This window comes from Opisthocomus hoazin, chromosome 4 (assembly GCF_030867145.1).
Source record: "Opisthocomus hoazin isolate bOpiHoa1 chromosome 4, bOpiHoa1.hap1, whole genome shotgun sequence".
NCBI lineage: Eukaryota > Metazoa > Chordata > Aves > Opisthocomiformes > Opisthocomidae > Opisthocomus > Opisthocomus hoazin.
This window is the reverse complement of record NC_134417.1, coordinates 27,381,030-27,393,120: the sequence shown is the minus strand read 5'-3', so window position 1 is coordinate 27,393,120 and position 12,091 is coordinate 27,381,030. Positions and strand designations below refer to the sequence as shown.

Sequence of the window (12,091 nt, the reverse complement as noted above, 5' to 3'; positions counted from 1 at the left end):
AAAGACATCTTACAAAAGCAATATGAATGCAAGAAAGAAATGGGGTGGTTATGATTTCATTTCTATTTATGGCTTTTATATTACGCTTAGTAGAGGCCAGTCATGGTCTGAATTCCTAGCCAGTAGGTACTGCCAACCGTCTGCAAATCCAGCGCGGCCGCTGAGAGCCTGGCCTCAGGCAGCACCGTGCCGGGACAGCTGAGGCACCGCTGAGGCACTGTGGGGTTTTCTGAACTTCAGCACGAGGGGGAAAATCTGATGGGGCCGGCAGGGGAGGAAGGACAGGAGCGCTAGCAAGAGCCTAATTTTGAGGCGTGCTGGATTTTGTTTGTTTATGCTTGATGGATTTTTCTTCTTTAATCAAATTTTAGACAGCGCTTGTGTTAGATCTGACTTACTGGAACTCCTCCTTGCAGCAAAGATGGAAGAGAATTATTTCTCTTCTCGTGTCTACGGGACCTCTTACAGATTGGCTCTGCACGGTTTCTTTGCTGCGAATAATTCACTGTGAAGACACCTGAGCCTCGAGTCGGATGGTGTCTGCATTGATGTAACCGAGAATTCTGCTGGAGTAAAAGCCGTGTGATTTTAGGTTCTGATCCGCTGACTGAAATCTTGGCCCTAAAGAAGCTGGCGGAAATTTTGCCTTTGAATTCCAGCAGGTTTGCTGCATGTCCAGAAGTTACTGTGCAGTTTCTTCACTGACGTGAGTTTGTGTTGCGTGTTAGTAGTCAAAGTTATGCCGATCTGGCAAGTTGGAAGTGCCCAATCCGCTGCTCCAGGTCTGGAGAGCAGTGGCAAAAGCAAGGTAAGGAAATCAAGCTTGTGGTTAAGTGCATTGCTGTAGCAGAGCCCCAAAGTGCAAAATCCGTACTGTTTTCTTGTTTTAATTCTAGAAAATATTTTCATCACCAGTATCTTAAAGAAGTGTTGCCATTATAAGCTCTGGTTTCTTGCTTTTGGTGGTGAGAAATGTTTTACCAGCACAACACACCAGGAGCATGTGAAATGCTGCATCACTGAATGTATTGTAATGCCTTTTACGTGCTGGGATAAAAAGCTTCATTTGGCAGAAGTGTGTGAGACTCTAACACGCTCGTGTACGCCTGAGTCAGGGGTTAACAGATCCCCCATCAAAGCTTTCATGGGAAATCCCATAATCATTGCTGCCGATTACAGATCAACGGCAGCGTGATATGGCACAAGCTGTAAAGAACGGAACCGTCCCAGCAGGCAGAGGCCGTCGCCTGTGTTCCTAAGAAATGTGTAACCGCTAAGGAGTTAATTTAACCTGGCAGAACCCTTGCTAATGGGGAAAAAAATCCTGTTGGGCTCGTGGTGTTTGGCACAATCTCGGAGAACAAAGGGAGGACAGTGGGTCTGCCGTCAGCCCAGGTGGAGAATTTGGGGTGGAAGGACAGAAACGTGCTCGTACAGAGGACTTTGTCGTCTTTGGGATGGGTACAAGAGATGGCCATCGTTCATCTCAGCACTGCGTGATGGGGTATTCTGGCAGCGGGCTGTTCCCCCGCCCAGCCCCAGTGTGGAAATCCGTCTGTCCAGCGCCTGCCTGCCTGCGCAGTTCTGTTTTCGTTTGAGGGAATGGCGAGAGCTGCAAATTGCCTGAGACATCCTCCATTTCCATCTGACAAACCCTGCCTCGTAGTGTCCTGGACTGGTGACAGATGTGGGGAGGCAACAAAAACGTCTTTTTCTTTATACCGACATTTTCTGAGCTGCCTTCACAAATACGAGCGAAGAAACTTGTTTTTGTGTACTCTCACGCCGCAGCGAACAGTGGTGCGTCAGCGGGCCCTGGGCTGCGCGGGTGCTGGTTTCCTGCTTCTGAGGGGCCCTGCAGGCAGAGGCTGCGCTGCCTGCGCTCGCCCACATCCTTTTAGAGGCCGGACACTGGGAGAAGGCGGAAAGTTGGGGTCACAGAGCAGCAGCGTGAAAGAAAACCCAGCCTCGACGCTGCGTGATGGTATTTGTTTTATTGGAGATGCAAGTTAAAAATCAGAATGTATCTATCCCAAAAAGTAGTAAAAAAAATTAGTAGACAAATATTTCTTAGTGACAGATTAATACTTTTCTCAAGATTTTTATCAAAATATATTAACTTTGTTTATGAACTGTGTTACTCTAAGTAACAGTAGGTTAGTGACATAAAATCAACGGGTGTATGTATCTGTGGGTATATGTAGTAGCAGAGTCTTTAGGTGGAGCTCTAGAACATGAGTCTTGCAGCTGAAGAAACGACAGGAATTAATTCTGGACCAAAACAGACCAGTGAAAGCTCCCCAGTTCACTGTTGTGTGACTTGCGCAGGAAGACTATCGCAGCTCCAGGTCTACTAACACAAGGATTTTCTCATTTAATACATATACAGAAAGCTGACAGTCTCTCTTAAAAATTTGCTCCCCTTTCGTGTAAGATCCCAGCAGCAGATCCAGACTCCATCCCAGAGCCATCTTCGAGCCCCTGATTCTCCGACGCACAGAAGTGTTTCACTTTCAGAGGGTGACCAGAAAGCCAAGTGAGGCGCATGTGACATGAAATAATTTCCTGGAGAACAGATTTAAAAAGACACATCTTTTGTGATCTTCATACTGGTTCTGTGTTGGTAAAGGGAGGTATTACACGCGTATTCTTTCTTACCTGTGTTGGAGTTTCATGGAGTAGGACAGTGTAGTCAAACTCGATGAAATCATCTTTCCTTATCTGGACGTGTATCAAAGAGAAAAAAATGATCAAGAACACAAGTTATATTGCTGAACTTTAGAATCTGCTCTGATGTACTTAGCGACGTTTAGCTTGCTGAGGGAGCGGGATGAGCAGGGCTTGAAACAGCTGTGGCGGCTGGCTGGAGCCAGGTGGAGAGATGGGGAGTTGGGAGCCCTTCCTGCATGAAAACTCTGAAGGCGCTAACCGCAGTCTGTTCTCTGAGATGAAACCAGGCTGGCTCGGACGCTGATTAATGGAGTTAACCCTCAAATAAATTTGAGAATCTTACCTGACTATTTATCTCTCCTTCAGAGAAATCTCATTCTGAGTAACTTGGGAGTGAAAACCAAGCGCTGTGTATCAACCAGAGATGATCGAGAGAAGCAAAGCTCTGGGCACTCCTGTTCTATAAGCACAGGTGTGAGGTACGATCCCCAGAGCACGTGCGGCGGACGCTAGGATGGTGCTACCTTGGAGCTTGGCTAGGAGGGCAAAGAGCACGAGGAGCCACATGGCATGGAGGACCAGATGTTCAAATCTCCCCATTAAACCTGCAGAAGCCAACAGATCCATTCATGCAAGCAAGGAAAGCCAATTTTTCTCCAAATGAGTAAGATTATTCCACCAAAACCTGGACAAAATACTTGTCCAGAGGTGGAGATACTTGTACAGAGAAGCCACTGGGATGCCAAAAGGCAGAATCACACCCATTGTAGAGCGTGCGAGCTGTGTTGATGGTTGTTCTGTTCCTTGCTGCTTGGTAGACTCCGTTAGCTTCTGTAATGCAGACATGTAATTTTCTCTTTGCTTACCCACTGTCTCGCAGACCTGACTTGGGCCATGAAGTAACCCACGGTCTCTGTTGACTTCTCCCACATGATGTAACTGCTGCCAGCAACAGCCAAGGCCCAGACAGGCTCCAGGGCAGGCTCAATATTGCCATAGCTGTCTGCAGGGGAGAGAGAGAGCAACGTAAGTGATTCATTCTGCCTGTTCAGCAGAAAAATGACAAACCACAGAACGCTTTTGCATCTTCTCTCAGATGCATTCTGGTCTTGAACAGGGGGGAGAATGATGCTAAACCTGCGGTCACAGAGGGTGAAAGAGTGACAGAACTGAAGTCACCGAGAGACGCAATTCACAGCGTCCCCGCAGAGAGGGGACAAACCCTGTGCCCGTGATAACGGGGGTCAGTACCGAGCCGGCAGGAGGAGAGGGACTGGGGTGCTGTTTCAGGGATGGAAAAATTCTGTTAGTCATCCTGTGTGAACTTCCACCTGCAGCTGGGGAAGGCGTGTGGGCTAAGGCAGTTGGTACTACCTGGGGACGTTTACTAGAACATAAAATCACATAGGCTTGCTTTTAACCCCAAAACGCCTTCACAACATTGCATTGGCTACCACTGTTGCTTTTTTCTGCCCAAGAATCGCTGGCAAGATGGAATTGTTTTGATAGTTAGCTCTATGGTTTTAGGGTGCTACTGTAAACATCCGTGCCTCCTTTTTAAAATGCTTGTGTTCTTAAAAGTGCCTAGACTCTAAGATAAAACAACATACGACTGATTATCTGGAGGAGCATACCTGGAATATTGTTTCCAATTATTGGTTTGGTCTGGTGCCTAAGTTTTTGGTAAAGTCTGTTGTCCTCTTCTTGGATTTGCTTCTGGTCTTTGGTATGCATGCACTTGATATTGACAACAGGCGGAGACTTCGTCCTCGGATACAACACTGTAGCGAGGCAGCTCCCGGCATTTTCCTGTAAAGGTTGAAATTAAAACTGTTACCTTTAATCAAGATGTTATTTACCAGCAACGCATTCTTAAAAAAGCTCTTGGTACTAACATGTGAAGTATACATGTGGAGTATGTATGTGTCTTTGTGAGATGCTTTGTATGAAGCTGTACAGGGTCAAGAAAGTCTTTAGATGGATATAATTTTTTTTCCAGACAAGTAAATACATCAAAACCACAAGGCTAAAGGGATTTAACAGAAGTTTCTAATTAAAATGGAGCAGAAATGCACTAAGTCATCTTGTAAATATGTTTGAGAGTTTTCAAGAAATAATTGATAACAGGAAATTTCATTGTATGATACTTCAGCCTTGAAACAAAAATAATCTAGTGCTTCATATTCTGAAATAATTTGAATGTCATAAAATGTGTGTGTAATGGAGAAGCAGATGCTTACAGTAAAATTGCTAATGACAACTGACAGAACAAAGTGGGGGTTATAATTAAAGAGAACACACAACTGTCAGCTCTTTATTCTCCTTTTGGTGTGTGGACACAGCAGGAGCTAGTCGGACAATGAGGACCACACTGTCGCACCAAGTTTGGACCACGGCAAAGCTTCACTCAGGCGCTTGGTTGCCTGCTGTGACTTAGAGACAATCCCTTCAGGCACCAAGCGAAGCAGAGCTACGGCACTCCGACCCTGACCAGCTGCGATACTCGGGCAATGCCAAGGGCAAAGCATGCCCCGTGCGGGACAGGCAGGTGGAAGCATAAAGGTAAGTCTTTCCACATAAATATACCCTGTTTTGAGGATGCTGAAGTTCATTTAACGCACGCTGTCAGAAGAAACGCGGAGGGCCATAAACTCACCCCGCTTTTGTAGTCCTCGGTAGTGAAGTGCAGGTAGTACTTGTGACCGGAGCCTGGGATGCTCTGGAAGAGAGAAGGGTGTGGCTGTCAGTGCAGCTATGGCCTTGCCCACTGCAGCCTGCTGAGGTGTTGGTGTGAGCACTGCGGAGCGAGATGAGGGCACTGCGGCTACCTCGCGGCCCTGCAGCATCAGGAAATGGTCAGGTGAGACGCGTCGAGGAGAGCCGAGCACCAAACACAAAGGGTCTTGACAACAATAACAATAAATAACCTTTATATTAGGGGATGTTTTAAAGCCTTTCCTCCCAGAGACACACAAGAGGGAAAATGCAGCTCAAAGTCCTTCACAGGACAGATTGATACAGAGTAACTTTGTAAATAATAAAATTACAAATCAGCATTCAGCTTCCGGGGAGGTGTTTTTCGCCCAGGCTGTCAGAGTGCCCTTCAATATATAAATGAATCAAATCTCGCTGACTGATGCACAGCTAAACAGGAATTACTCAGGCTAATTTAATCTTAGGGATGCTAACCCTTCCAGATTTTTTCCTACTGTGACTGGAAAGAGACTAATTTCGCCACACAGCATGTCAGCACTGGATTCTGCTCTGTTTTGCTCTGAAAATGCCAGTCATTAAGTGGCTCAGTCAACTATCCGAGATTCTGCTTATTAAGGAAAAATGAAGGCACCCTCCGTGCTGACGGGAAGCAGCCAGTAGCACCTCTTGTAGCACAAAACATCAAAATAGCCTCACTGTGAAGCGGCAAGAGGGGATTTCACAAAAGCAGAGCAAGCCGCTAAACCAATTTTGTCCTCTTCTCTGCAGCGTATAACTCTGTATGTACTAAAGGCAGGTGCTGGGCTGAAGGCTTTGCCCTGGGAATGAAACTTTGCGAACATGACTGCACGCTCCCAGTTACAGCATCGGGGGGTTTAGAGCCTGTAATGGAAGCTTTTTTTCTAGTTAAGCCGGATCTTTTGTCCAGCACGTTCAGTCATTTAAAGTATGTTCAACTGTCTTCCAATATTATTTGTTCTTGCATTGGTGTCACCTGTTCTCTCTGCTAAAGAAAAGATCATTTTTATAGCTGTGATAACTTTGAGAACAGTAATCAGGTTCCGACAAAATCTCTCAGCAGCTTCATTGCATTTTTTTTATATCGAGTGCTAACGAAGAAAACAGGATCAATTGGGACTTGGTTTATAAACTAATCATTCAGTCTCTGATTCTTCTAAATAGAAGGCTACAGAAAAGCTGCACGAGTAATGACTTGGTAAATACTCACTTTAAAAAGAATACAGAATTCTGTGCTTATGTGGGTTTTGAAGTAGATAGTTTCTCCTCGTTTGCAACAGCTCCACCATAGCAGTACTACTCACCTAGAAAGCTTTGCAGTGGTGCTACCCAGTTAAAACACATATTCAATCCAGGTATGCATACCAGAGGGCTTCTTTGATCTTACCAGGGAGAGGGAAAAGGTACATTTGGCATGAAATAGTTTTAACTGCTAGAAAAGTATTTCTGGTTTCAGAGAAAAACATCACTTTTGTTTCCACTGTTACTTTCCACTGCCATCCCAAAATGCATCGCTGTAAACCATCACACAGTGCGAGTTAAATAAGAGCTCAGGAATATTTAATGTCATGCAACAACAGCTGGCTGAAAGCAGCCAAAGCAAAAAGTGTCCCAAAGAGAAGAAAACAAGTGAGTAATTCATTTTTCCACTGAATATCTGGGTCACGGGATTGTTTTATTTCCGGGCTCAAAATTAATGCAGCTTTCATGACAGACTTTTCGTACTGTAAAGGCCAGAATAGCAATTTAAGAGCAGCTCATTCCAGGTCCCGAAGGAGGCAGTTTCACAATTGATTTCCACTGCTCTAACTCCCCACTGGCATGGAAAGGGGTGATCCCCCTTCACCCCTTGCCACAGGCTTCCATCTCTTCTCCTCGGCGTCTCCCCACCAGTGCTTCTTCCCTGGGACCAGTTTTCGGTCACTGGATCAGAGGGCTGACCCAATCACTGAGCAGGGAGAAGCCAGCACTGCCGAGAGAGGAGCGAGAGACGGGTCTGTCGGGGGTCTTGCCTCGGGGGATTCCCACCTCGCAGCCCTGCCATGGTCCCCGCAAGCCAGTTTGGGTGGGCTGTGGCTGCTGGAGCTGCTGGAGGTGTCTGATCTGCAAGCGGGCAGGCGAGCTCTTGGGCTGCCCCAGGCAGCAGGGCAAAGCCAGCAGCGGTGGCTGTTTTCTCTGCCTCTCTGTATCTAGCTTTCTCTCGACAATTTACCTACCCTGCCACTGATTTTACCTTCCCCACCCTAACGTGGGGTCCTGACTACTGGAAAGAAGTAGACACCTTTTAATTGACTTCTAATATTAGGACCATAGTCCTGATATTACACTTTTGTTTCAAGATGAGCTTGTGAAGAGGAATCTTCACCTGTAACATTGCGTTTTGTAGTCCAGTTTAAGCAAACGTTGCCGTTTAGCCAAGAGATTACCTAGTTTACCTTTACACTTCACCTCCTGGTTCACCTGCCTACTTGCTCAGTTACGCTTTGCAGAACAGCTTGGTATGGGAGATCGCTACTGCAGTGTTCTGAAAGGTTCTCTCTTGAATTCTAGGAACTTCAGTTGGCACACACTAATGCTTTTCTTCTCAAAAATATATTTTAAAGTGCAGCTGTCAACAACCCCATGAGATGCATGCTGCTGTTTCCTAGAAGATACTCAAGTTATGAAAAACCCCACATCAATGAGAAGGAGCAACAAAAAGAAAAGTGCAGCCAATGGCAAGGTAGGAATTGTTCTGTGTTTGGTGTATCTCTACTGTTTGTTGCTAGGAGAGAAAAGCACTGAGAGAAAACGCACATTTTACCTGAACTTGAAAAATCCTTTACATCTAACAGCGTTACCGTACTGGTGACTGTCTCTGATCCTGTTTCTGATTCCCACAGTTTCATTGGCTAGTGGGCTAATGATGTTACGTTTTAAAATACAGTGCTCATGATTAAATTCCATGATAAAATTATCCTGTTTTTAATAGATCCAGTAATATACTAACCATTAGAAAATTAACCTTCTTAAAAAACTTAAAAGAACAAAAACCAACCAACCAACCAACCAAAAGCCCCCAAACCCCAACATTTCTGTCTCTTGCATTCACATAATATAGCGCATTCCTTCCAGGAAATTCTTCTCATTTTTTTACAGTGGAGGACAAGAAAGAAGGAAGTGACCATGTCTAGTACATTTCTCCTCTTGTTTTCACAGAGTGTGCAAAGAAAGAGGGGAAATAAACTGCAGAAAGGGGGTTACAGCAAGCTCCTACAGGATCAGTACTGTGAGGAAATAATGAAGCATTTCACTGCTCTTTAGTGAACCAGTTTTTTCTTTCCTATATTAAAAGGCAGGTGGCTGACACATGGTGGAAAAAAAATCCCTTTCCCTCCACAGAACCAAAACTACCTCGCGAATACTCAGTTACACTGGGATTGGAAAGAGGACCTGCACCAGCCCCTTACTTCTGAAATGCCTCTTCACCTGACCAGTTCTTCCAACAGCACACCCTGCTCCCAGGGGCCACGGTGCTGTCCTGAAAAGAGGCAGGAGCATTTGTATATATAAATATATACGTAGGCACACTACCCAATAAATGCAGAAGAGCACTTGTAGGTTTCGAGAGAAGTATCAGATACCACGGTAAATACCTGCCATAGGTGTCTGCAGCAATTACACTGGAAGAATGCAAGGTCGCACTAGCCCGCCCATGCTCAGCACCTGTTAAACTCTGTGGTTAGTGGCGCATTTGGGAATGATGATTAGAACAGCGTTACCTAAAGGGTGCGGTCTCAGATAAATCTACAGCAGGACATCATGTCTGCATCCCCGAACAGGTAGCACGACAAACGCTGTCTTTCAGCCTTGCCTCACACAAAGTAATACACAAATTCTGAATCATGATGCAGTAGTTCATGTTTTGACAAATTTAATTGGAAATTATTCTGGTCTGCTAAATATCGTGTGCAACTTAAACAGGCTTCAAATTGTTTTGGAACCACTGTCAGCTGGGATATATGTGAAAGACTGAGGGTCAAGCACAATGTTGTAAGGACCGCAGCGGTACATCCTAAGCACTTTTGGCTTGGAACTTCTTTCTTGAAAGGGAAGATTTTACACTACACCATCTTATTCTCAATTTTAGGAGTGAGGGCCTGGACTGAACGAGCCATGCAGATGCTGAAGGACAAATACTGTAAGATCTCCTTTTCAGATGCAGGAGCCATGAAAAGGATGTGGTGGAATCCAGTGCTGCGTTTGGCACTTCAGACTGGGAATCCAAGACAACCAGCCGTGGCTTAGGCGAGCTGCCCAGCACTAGCCTGGAGAGAGAGACTAGACAAGAGGTTTTAAACCCCATCCGCTGCGATAGCTTAGACCCTCCTTCGCTCTCCAGGAAGGTGATGCTTTCCTTCCAGGGTCTACAGCCTCGAACCAACGCTCCCCAAAAGTTTTTGCCTGTTCTCTTACTTTCAGAAACCGAGTGAGCTGTAAAAAAACCTGTGGCTGAAGGGAGCGCGGGGCTGCATGGCTCAGAGCTTGCAGGACACCAGACATGCCCCTGGCACTGCCTCAAGCACCCCGGGCCAGCTCCCCACCACACGAGAGCTCTGCCCCTGCGGACTCCCGCCCCGTCCTGTCACCTCAGTTTGACCTGCTTTTTGGACAGTAAAGCCATGTTTTCTGATGGGGACAGCATTGCTTTTAGTTGTAGCTCTCGGTCTGCAAAGGTAGCAAGGCAAAGCCCTCTCCGTCCCCACTCCCACGAAGCAGACGGTCGCTCCAGAAGCGATTCTGCTGGGAAGCTTTCCTCATCGAAGCGCGTTCTTCCATCAGGTGCCTGCTGCACGCCTCGGTTTTCTCTATCCCCCGTGCTGCTTTTCACTCCAGGCCGGGGCATGCGGGGTAACCTTGGCCAACAGACGCTGGCCTTGGATTTGGGAGTATTTAAATCGCGATTAAGTTGATGAATTTATGAGGTGGAGCCTCGCCGGCTCCTGAGGGAGAGCTCCCTGAGGGAAGCGGCGCGGCGGGAAGCGCTCACCTCAGGGCGGCTCAGCTCCGCACCGCCCCGCCGTCCTACTCCCGTGATAATAATTACAATCACTGTCCTTTCCCCAGCGTCACCTCAAAACCCGAGCCTCCCCCCCCGCCCTGTACCTTCAGCGTGGCCTTGCGGACCTGCCCCAGCGCCCGCAGAGCCCCGGGCGAGCCCGCCTGGAAGTTGAGGTAGTGCAGGGCAGCCCGCGCCGCCCCCGCCGCCAGCCGGCTGCCGGGCTGCAGCTCCCGCCCCGCTCCCGCCGCGCCGAGGAAGAAGAGGGCGAGGAGGAAGGCGGCGGGCGGCGCGGCGCTGAGCCTTCGCATGGTGCCGAGACGCGGTGAGTGACCGAGGCGGGCTCCGCGCTGAGGCGGGCTCCGCGAAGGGCTGGTACTAATAGCGGGGGCCCCGCTGCCTCCCGCCCTCGCTCCCTCCCTCCCGCTGTCAGTGCCGGGAAAGCGCTCGGGGGAGCTGCTTGGCGCTTCGGCTACTCCCCTTCCCCTCATCCCGCCCGCCCGCCTCGGCCCGGCTGCGGGGGCTTGAGGGGGGCCGCGGGTTGTCCGAGGGGAGCCGGCCTCAGACAACCCCCGGCCCCCTCAGCCAGGTGAGGTGCGCATGTGAGGTAAAACTCTCTCCAAGACAAACATACAGTTCTAATATAATAACGCGTATCGGACCAAATACAGGTAATTATGTGGAAAACCTCCCCCTTCCCCCCCAGTTATCTCCTCAGCGTTATGACAGCTTCCCAAAGCTAAACAGGCTTGCTGAGGGACGCAGCTGAAGTATTCCAAAAATCATGCACAAGAGGCAGAAGGAAGCATTCCTCCCTGAAATAAATCTCACTAAGCGGAGTTTTTCGGCACCGATATGGTGGCATCTCTCGTAGCGTGAAGGAAATCAATGGAGAGAGCAGCTCGGCAGCCAGATTCGCTGGAGATGGGGGTTTTTTTTTAGGAGACAAGTGGGCTTGCAGCCTTGCTGCTCCTGGAAGCGTCTCCTTCCAAGAGACCGAGTGTGGTATCACATAAAAGACCAGAATAATTCCTGGGTTAAAAATGCTGTTTGTTTTTTTTTTAATGACCCACTCTATTACCATCCGCCCAGACGTGTATTAGTATGCGCAGCTGGGAATCTGTGTTTATGCTTCTGGGCTGGGGTGTCAAAGAAGTAAATCAGAACTCGGGTTAAAGACTCACAGAATCACAGACTCACAGAATGGTGGGGGTTGGCAGGGCCCTCTGTGGGTCACCCAGCCCAACCCCCTGCCCAAGCAGGGTCACCCAGAGCAGGCTGTAGAGGACCTTGTCCAGGCGGGGCTGGAATATCTCCAGAGAAGGAGACTCCACAGCCTCCCTGGGCAGCCTGGGCCAGGGCTCCGTCACCCTCAGAGGGAAGAAGTTCTTCCTCGTGTTCAGCTGGAACTTCCTCGGCTTCAGTTTGTGCCTGTTGCCCCTTGTCCTGTCGCTGGGCACCACTGGAAAGAGCTTGGCCCCGTCCTCCTGACACCCACCCTGCAGATATTTAGAGGCATTTCTAAGGTCCCCTCTCAGCCTTCTCTTCTCCAGTCTGAACAAGCCCAGCTCCCTCAGCCTCTCCTCGTAGGAGAGATGCTCCAGGCCCCTCATCATCCTTGTAGCCCAATAAACTGCCTCTGATGGAGTG

The 12,091-nt window shown here is 48.1% G+C and overlaps 1 protein-coding gene across 1 annotated transcript; it reads right to left on the bottom strand.

Moving 5' to 3' along the window:
* Positions 1-1,970: 1,970 nt before the first annotated feature.
* On the bottom strand, positions 1,971-10,810 carry LOC104334435 (ovocalyxin-32). Its single transcript, XM_075418403.1, has 6 exons — positions 10,549-10,810; positions 5,327-5,389; positions 4,305-4,479; positions 3,537-3,673; positions 2,659-2,721; positions 1,971-2,565 (listed from the first exon to the last, which is right to left on the bottom strand). The coding sequence occupies exons 1-6, from the start codon at positions 10,750-10,752 to the stop codon at positions 2,407-2,409; spliced, it is 801 nt and encodes a 266-aa protein (XP_075274518.1). The 5' UTR covers positions 10,753-10,810; the 3' UTR covers positions 1,971-2,406.
* Between the last annotated feature and the right edge of the window lie 1,281 nt (positions 10,811-12,091).

Bases quoted from the DNA above. Each gene is read 5' to 3' on its own strand.
- LOC104334435 (XM_075418403.1), bottom strand. From the start codon at position 10,752: ATGCGAAGGCTCAGCGCCGCGCCGCCCGCCGCCTTCCTCCTCGCCCTC. The intron at 4,480-5,326 runs GTGAGTTTATGG...CAACCTTTACAG, and splicing joins CCGAGGACTACAAAAGCGGG to GAAAATGCCGGGAGCTGCCT. The intron at 2,722-3,536 runs GTAAGCAAAGAG...ATACACGTCCAG, and splicing joins TCAGGTCTGCGAGACAGTGG to ATAAGGAAAGATGATTTCAT.